The sequence below is a fragment of the Alexandromys fortis genome, unplaced genomic scaffold (assembly GCF_014885135.2).
Source record: "Alexandromys fortis isolate MF-2015 unplaced genomic scaffold, M_Fortis_MF-2015_v1.1 scaffold_1, whole genome shotgun sequence".
Classification (NCBI taxonomy): Eukaryota; Metazoa; Chordata; class Mammalia; order Rodentia; family Cricetidae; genus Alexandromys; species Alexandromys fortis.
Genome location: NW_026067927.1, coordinates 9,151 through 17,347, shown reverse-complemented (window position 1 = coordinate 17,347; position 8,197 = coordinate 9,151). Strand labels below are relative to the sequence as shown.

Sequence of the window (8,197 nt, the reverse complement as noted above, 5' to 3'; positions counted from 1 at the left end):
AGGAAGGAAAGAAGGAAGGGGAAAGGAAACAAAAATCATTGTGTCAATATGTTTATTTATTTTGAAAAAGGGTCTCATGTATCCCAGGGTGACATAAAAATTTATTATGATCTTGAATATCTGATCCTTTTGCATCTACCCCCTGAATGGTGGGTGTATAGGTTTGTACCACTACAATGTAGTTTTTGAGGTGCTGGGAGTCAAAGCCAAGGTATGGTGTACACTATGCAAGTATACTTTAATAGGTTTTCTGTTCCCCCAGTAATAGGTTTCTCCACCGACGCGCTAAGCCAGATCAAATCGAACTGAAAAAAGTATTTCAACAGGTTTGTTTGAACAAAGCAACTCCTGGGCAGATTCTCCAGTCCCAGAGATCAAGGCTAGAGAAGCACACCCAAACTGAAGCAGGGAGATTACAGAGGTTGCAGGCCAGGGGTGATGACATGTCTGCCACAAGCTGAGTTTGTGCCCAAGTATGGTCAAAAGCTGAGTGCTTTAGGTGGAGACTAGGGAGGCTAGCAGCTGCAGGGGAGGAAGCTGTTGCAGCTGCCCAGAATTCAGAACTGGGCTTTTTGGTGCCTTCCCTTTGTTTGGAGAGACAGGAATGGGCTCCTCAGATCGTGCAGGAGTAAGTTGAAGGTTCCAACAGAACACCCAGAGCTTTTGGGATATGTCGGCACCAGTTCTAATCTGGCTACTTCCTATTTATAATGATATTTTATTTATGTTTTAGTAAATAAAGCTTGCCTAAAGATCATAAGGGCAAAACTAAGCCACAAGAGGTCAGGAAGTGGTGGCACACAGCTTTAATCCCAGGAGCTGGGAGACAGAGGCAGGTGAACCTCTGTGAGTTCAAGGCCACCCTGGGCAACACAAGATTAAGGCAGAAACAAATCCAGGTGGTATGATCCATACCTCACACTTTTAATCCCAGTACTAGGGAGTCACACACCTTTAACCCCAGCACTAGAGGGAATATACAATGGGAAGAGAGAGGTTGAATGCTTAGTCTGCTCAGTCTGCTTAGTTTGCTTAGTAATAAATAAATAAATCTGAGGATACATTTTTTAAAAGATTTATTTATTTATTATGTATACAGAGTTCTGTCTGCATGCATGCCTGTAGGCCAGAAGAGGCGCCATATCTTATTACAGATGCTTGTGAGGCTCAATGTGGTTGCTGGAAATTGAACTCAGAACCTCTGCAAGAACAGGCAGTGCTCTTAACCTCTGAGCCATCCCTCTTGCCAGAGAAGGATACATGTTACCTGAGTAAGCAGAAGCCTGGACCAAGCAGTTTCGGAATCTATTAAAAATGACAGGGGCTGGGCAACGGTGGTGCACACCTTTAATCCAAGCACTCAAGAGGCAGAGGCAGGTGGTTCTTTGTAAGTTCAAGGCCAGCCTGGTCTATAAGGGCGAGTTCCAGGACAGGCTCCAAAGCTACAGAGAGACCCTGTCTCAAAAAAACAAAACAAACAAGCAAAAAATGACAGGAACTGTCTGGCTACCTAGACAGCTACCTCAATTTCCCCATGGTCATTAGGGACAGAAGTCCCAGGGCAGCATCAGTCTATGGCTGCCAGCCCAGAAGATCTGACAGACTTTCCTGTGCAGTAGGAACTTGGGAAGGACTGGCCTACCCTGTCTAGGCAAAGCAGGAAAATCGACTCCCCAGTGTCCTGTTTGTCCACAGTCTGGACAGCGTCTTGGCAACTTTTGAGGTGAAAGGCAGTTTTTTTTTTTTTTCTGCCCCATGGCCACATTTAAAGCGAGCTCTGGGTGGAGGGTCTTCTGCACCCAACATCTTCTTTGGAGGAGACAGTGGCACTGTCGAGAGCTGGCGTGTCTCTCTACCATAAAAAGCTTTTGTTAAACATTTTAAATGCCATACTCTCAGATCTCTGAAGTGTTTGAGGACCATTATCTGTTAGGTTTATCTAAACTAGAGAAACGTTGGTTTCTAGTTATTTGTTTTAGGCTTAACTTTGAAAACACACAAAGCTTGAACATATCAAAAAAATTGATCATCTGGCTATTAACTTGTACGTCTTATAAGACTGAGATTTTAAGGCCTTATCCCAGCTAGGTTTAGCTTTAAAAAAATAGCAGTTTCTAAAGTGAAGGTCCTTTAATATCAAGATAAGTCTTTGTTGTTGTTGTTTTGTTTTCTTTTTCGAGACAGGTTTCTCTGTAACTTTCGAGCCTGTCCTGGAACTAGCTCTTGTAGACCAGGCTGGCCTTGAACTCACAGAGACCCACCTGCCTCTGCCCTCCCCTCCCCCAGTGCTGGGATTAAAGGTGAGCGCCACCACCTGCTCAGGATAAGTCTTTTGACTCGTAAACACTGTCTACAAAGAGACTGGGAAATTTCCTGATCCTTTTATAGTACACCATTATAGAACACAATAGTTTTCTCTATGATTTAGTTTACCAAATTAGCTACAGCTTAACAATGTTAGTAAAAGCAAGGATGTTAGACTATATTCCTAAATCAATCTCTGTTAGCTGAATAGACCTTAGTTAAGGAGAGACTGTTTGCCAGACTGCTTAGGTCAACATCTTACTGCATCATAAGCTAGGAACACAGTCTCTGGGTTTAGCTGTGATCCTAAGTTTTAGTTTTTTATTTATCTATTTATTAAGATCATATATTAGCAAAGGTATCATAATAAAAGATCTTAAAAATTTTAAAATGTCCTATAGCTTTAAAAATTTAAGCTTTTAAAAAACTGTTTTTGGGGGGGACCATAGGAGAGGGTAGAAGGGGAGGAGAGAGGCAGGGAGAGGAGTGGAAAAAAATATATAGCTCAATAAAAACAATTGAAAAACTGTTTCTTAAAAATGTCCAGTTTATTTAAACTTTCTGTAAAACTTTAAAATTTCTTGTTAAGAAGTTTAAGATCTCTCAACTGTGTGTTCTGCTAATATGCAACTAAAGTACATTTTTATTACAAGAATAACAAGGCACAACTACAATTTGTAGAAGGCAAAACCAATTTTCAACAGTGTAAACAATTCATTGTCTCTAAAATCAATACCAAGTGGATTACCCTTTCTCTTCATAAACCATGTTTCCAGGACAGACTGGAATTATACAAAAATCCATCCTAATCCAAAAAATCCTGGAAATCTATTGTTACCTCCTAGGTAGGCTCACTCCTCCTAGGTGGTCACCTCTAATCAAAATGCTGGTAAAGTTACATGACATTCCTCTCTTCCATCCCTAGTCAAAACGGTGACTTCCCACCTGGCTGCACTTCATTAAGATGATGGTGAACTATGTGCTGTTTCCCAGAACAGCTCTAATTGAAGTTACAAGTTTTAAGTTAATTTTTCATGTCTTCAGACCTTCCCATATCTTAGAACACACTCTTTCCCTCTAATCATTTAGCAGAGACATGAGTAGTTATTACTGGGAACAGTCAGTGCAGTGGAAAGCTGTATCTGAAGCCTGTTTATGCTTTACTGTGAAGCCTGTTAGCAAGGCAAACCTGGCTGCCTTTTCTTTTTTCTTTTCTTAAATTGTTTTTATTGAGTGATATATTTTTCTCTGCTCCCCTTCCTCTCCCCTTCCCTTCTACCCTCTCCCATAGTCCCCATGCTCCCAATTTACTCAGGGGATCTTGTCTTTTTTACTTCCCATGTAGATTAAATCCATGTATGTCTCTCTTAGGGTCTTTAAAGTTGTCTAGATTCTCTGAGATTGTGAATTGTAGGCTGGTTTTCTTTGCTTTATGTCTAAAAGCCATTTATGAGTGAGTACATATGATATTTCTCTTTCTGGGTCTGGGTTACCTCACTCAGTATGATATTTTCTAGCTCCATAAATTTGCCTGAAAATTTAGAGATGTCATGATTTTTCCTGCTGTGTAGTGCTCCATTACATAAATGTACCACATTTTCCTTATCCATTCTTCAGTCGAGGGGCATTTAGGTTGATTCCAGGTTCTGGCTATGACAAACAGTGCTGCTCTGAACATGTTGAGCACATGTCCTTGTGGTATGATTGAGCATCCTTTGGGTATATACCCAAAAGTGGTATTGCTGGGTCTTGATGTAGATTGTTTCCTGATTTTCTGAGAAATCACCATACTGATATTCAAAGAGACTGTACCAGTTTGCATTCCCACCAGCAATGAAGGAGTGTTCCCTTTACCCCACATCCTCTCCAGCATAAGTTCTCATCAGTGGTTTTGATCCTGGCCATTCTTACAGATGTAAATTGGAATCTCAGAGTTGTTTTGATTTGCATTTCTCTGATGGCTAAGGATGTTGGCCATTTCCTTAAGTGTCTTTCAGTCATTTTATTTCTCTGTTGAGAGTTCTTTGTCTAGGTCTGTACTCCATTTTTTTCATTGGATTATTTGTTCTTTTGATGACCAATTTCTTGAGTTCTTTGTATATTTTGGAGATCAACCCTCTGTCCCGATGTGGGGTTAGTGAAGATCTTTTCCTATTCAGTAGGCTGCTATTTTGTCTTGTTGACTGTGTCCTTTGCTTTACAGAAGTTTCTCAGTTTCAGGAGGTTCCACTTATTGTTTCGCTGAGTGTCTGTACTACTGGGGTTGTATTTAGAAAGTGATCTCTTGAGCCATTGCGTTCAAGTGTACTTCCCACTTTCTTTTCTATGAGGGTCAGTGTGCTTGGTTTTATGTTGAGGTCTTTGATCCATTTGGAATTGAGTTTTGTGCACAGTGATAGCTATGAATCTATTTGCATTCTTCTACATGTTGATATTCAATTATGCCAACACCATTTGTTAAATATACTTTCCTTTTTCCATTTGATATTTTTTGCTTCTTTGTCAAAAATCAGGTGTTCATAGGTGTGTGGATTGATATCTAGGTCTTCAATTCGGTTACATTGGTCCTCTTGTCTGTTTTTATGCCAGTAGCAGGCTGTTTTCAGTACTGTAGCTCTGTAGTAGAGTTTGAAGTCAGGGATTGTGATGCGTCTAGAAGCTTTGTTATTGTACAGGATTGTTTTGGCTATCCTGGGTTTTCTGCTTTTCCATATGAAATTGAGTATTGTTCTTTCAAGGTCTGTGAAGAATTTTGCTGGGATTTTGGTGGGCATTGCATTTGATTTTGGAAAGATTGTCATTTTTATTATGTTAATTCTACCTACCCAAGAGCATGGGAGATCTTTCCACTTTCTGGTGTCTTCAATTTCTTTCTTCAAAGATTTAAAGTTCCTGTCATACAGGTCTTCCACTTGTTTGCTTAGAATTACTCCAAGGTATTTTGTTATTTGTGGCTATTGTGAAGGGTGATGTTTCTCTGATTTCTTTCTCAGCCCATTTAACATCTATGTACAGGAGGGCTACTGATTTTTTGAGTTGTAATCCTGCTACGTTACTGAAGTGTTTATGAGTTTTAGAAGTTCCTTGGTAGAATTTTTGGGGCCGCTTATGTAAACTATCATATCATCAACATATAGTGAGAGTTTGACTTCTTCTTTTCTGATTTGTATCTCCTTGATCTTTTGTTGTCTTATTGGTGTAGCTAGGACCTCAAGAACTATATTGAATAGATATGGAGAGAGTGGACAACCTTGTCTTGTTCCTAATTTCAGTGGGATCACTGGGAGTTTGTCTCCATTTAGTTTGAGGTTGAGTGTTGGCTTGCTGTATATTGCCTTTATTATGTTTAGGTATGTTCCTTGTATCCCTGCTCTCTCCAAGACCTTTATCACGAAGGGATGTTGTATTTTGTTGGAGGCTTTTTCAGCATCTAATGAGACAATCATGTGTTTTTATTCTTTCAGTTTGTTTTCACAGTGGATTACATTGACACATTTTTGTATGTTGAACCATCCCTGCCTGCATCTATGGGATGAAGCCTACTTGGTCATGGTGGATGATTTTTCTGATGTGTTCTTGGATTTGGTTTACCAGTACTTTATTGAGTATTTTTGAATTAATGTTCACGAGGAAGATTGGTCTGTAACTATCTTTCTTAGTTGTGTCTTTGTGTGGTTTGGGTACTCTCGAGAGTAAGGATTACCACTGTGTGCTAGTGCCGCTGACATTATATGTGGGTGCTGGGACACAAATGTAGGTCCCCACTGTTGTCTGACAAGTACTCTGCCAACCAAGGAATCCCCCCAACACAATCCCTAGTTCTGGTTTCTTAGTCCCTATGTTCGCCATGATTGTCACTCTGTGTGGCTCTCATGAGCCGGATGTTCCTCAGAATGTGAAAGCCAATATCCCATTCCCCAGGACAAAGGTTATGTGGTGTCTGTTCATCTGTGTTGAATCTGTGTTGATGTGACTTTTGCCTGTGCCCTGACAAAAGCTGGTGACCCAATATGAAGAACACTAAGACGTTTTCTGCCTGTTGGTCAGAACTGTCATCAGGTCCTAGAGGTTTGGCTGTGTAGAGTCAGCCCATCTCCTTGCCTTCTCATTTCTACCAGGGACTGTCTCTTCTAAGGCTTTCAGGGGCTCTGTCCCTAGTCTCTCTGAGCTTTGGGAAGTGACTATGGTATCCACTGACACTTCTCATCCTGTGATACCAGTTCTTTAGTTTCTGACACCTTTCTTGGTGTGAATATCTGCTAAGAGGGACCCAAGCTACACAACATGAGTTCAGAGGATCCACACTAATTCTGAGTCCAGAGATCCTTCTTCTTCCACTTCCTGATGCCAGGTCTTTCCATGGAATAACCCTTCTGTACACTGTCAATATGTATTCTTTTCATTGGTTGGTAATAAAGCTGATTTGGCCTACAGCTAGGCAGAATAAGGGTACAGGTTTGGGGAAGCCAAACAGAGGTACAGGGAGAAAAAAGGGTAGAGTCCAAAGACAGGAGCCAGCTGCCTGAGAAGCAAGACAACAGGGAACTGGTAAAGCCACAGCCACATGGCAATACATAGATTAATAGAAACAGGTTAATTTAAATGTAAGAGATATTTAGTAATAAGCCTGAACTATAGGCCAAAATTCTGTACTCAATATAACAATATAATGAGGATTTATTTCAAAGCCGCTGCTGGACGCTTCAGTCCAGAGAAACCTCTGTTTCCAAGCCCTCCATGAAATTTGTAAAATGGTTTCAGGATCACCTTAATCACAGAGGTTGCTCCAGCACACTTCAGTATCTGGTACAGATTTGTAGCACTGGACAGATGAAGAGGGAGGCCAATACCTGTAATGTCTACACTTGGCAGTAGAGCAGAACAAGCAGATGTTTGAGGTCACCATTAGAGATACATAGGGCCTTCACTGAACTGCAGAATGAGCCGCTAGTCCTGTCTCAAAGAATCAAAAATCAAAATACTTTGAGACACACCAATCAGGGTAGCGAATGGTGCGAGCATCATGGGTCACCAAATGTGGGATTCCTTTTGTGCCCACAAAGATCTTTCTCACTTTGCACAACTTGTACTTGGCCTCCTCAGGTGTAATACAATGACCGGCAAAGCAACCCTTGGTGTCATGGATTAGATGGAAGTTCTCTCCAGTCTTGTCAATGCTGATGACATCCATAAACCCAGCAGGGTAGGTTATATCGGTCCTGACTTTGCCATCAATCTTAATGAAGCGCCGCATGCAGATCATCTTCACTTCATCGCCAGTCAGGGCATACTTAAGCCTGTTCCTCAGGAAAATGATCAGAGGCAGACATTCCCTCAGCTTGTGAGGGCCAGTGGACGGATGAGGCGCAAACACGCCGGTTAGTTTATCCAGCATCCAATGCTTTGGAGCTGCTACACGCTTCAGATGTTTCTTGGGACCACGAGCCCATGGCTGCGCTGGGAACGGAAAGAGACTCGCCTTCTTCCGGTGAGCGAAGAAATTTGGGTAGGAGGCTGTGCGCATACTCCGCTGTTTTTTGTAGGTTCAAGTAACCTGTGATTTTCAGCAGAGTCATCTGAGGAGACAAAAATGAAGTTAAAACCACAGTTATGCAGGAGCTTTTCGCTAGAATGTTGTGGACAAAATCACAGTTAGCGCAGGTTGAGAAATAGATCCCGCACATAAGAACAATCATTTATGAAAGATGAAGCCTTCACCCATGTTTCTTTCTATTCCCTTTTCTTCATGCCTCCCAACTTGTGCGTGTGTCTGGGTTCATATGTGTCTTCTGGAGCACTTACCTTGCTTCCTGAGACACTCTCCTTAAACCCGTGACTTGTCAGTAACTCTAGACCACCTGTACAAGGATGAAAAGGGGACTTCTCTCTTCCA

At 41.4% G+C, this 8,197-nt stretch overlaps 1 protein-coding gene across 1 annotated transcript; it reads right to left on the bottom strand.

Moving 5' to 3' along the window:
- Positions 1 to 7,270: 7,270 nt before the first annotated feature.
- Positions 7,271 to 7,828, bottom strand: LOC126503014 (40S ribosomal protein S4, X isoform-like). Its single transcript, XM_050144448.1, has one exon. It carries the CDS (start codon positions 7,826 to 7,828, stop codon positions 7,271 to 7,273), a length of 558 nt encoding a protein of 185 aa, XP_050000405.1.
- Positions 7,829 to 8,197: the final 369 nt, after the last annotated feature.

What these genes read in the sequence shown, in the direction of transcription:
- LOC126503014 (XM_050144448.1), bottom strand. Translation starts at nt 7,828, where the DNA reads ATGCGCACAGCCTCCTACCCAAATTTCTTCGCTCACCGGAAGAAGGCG.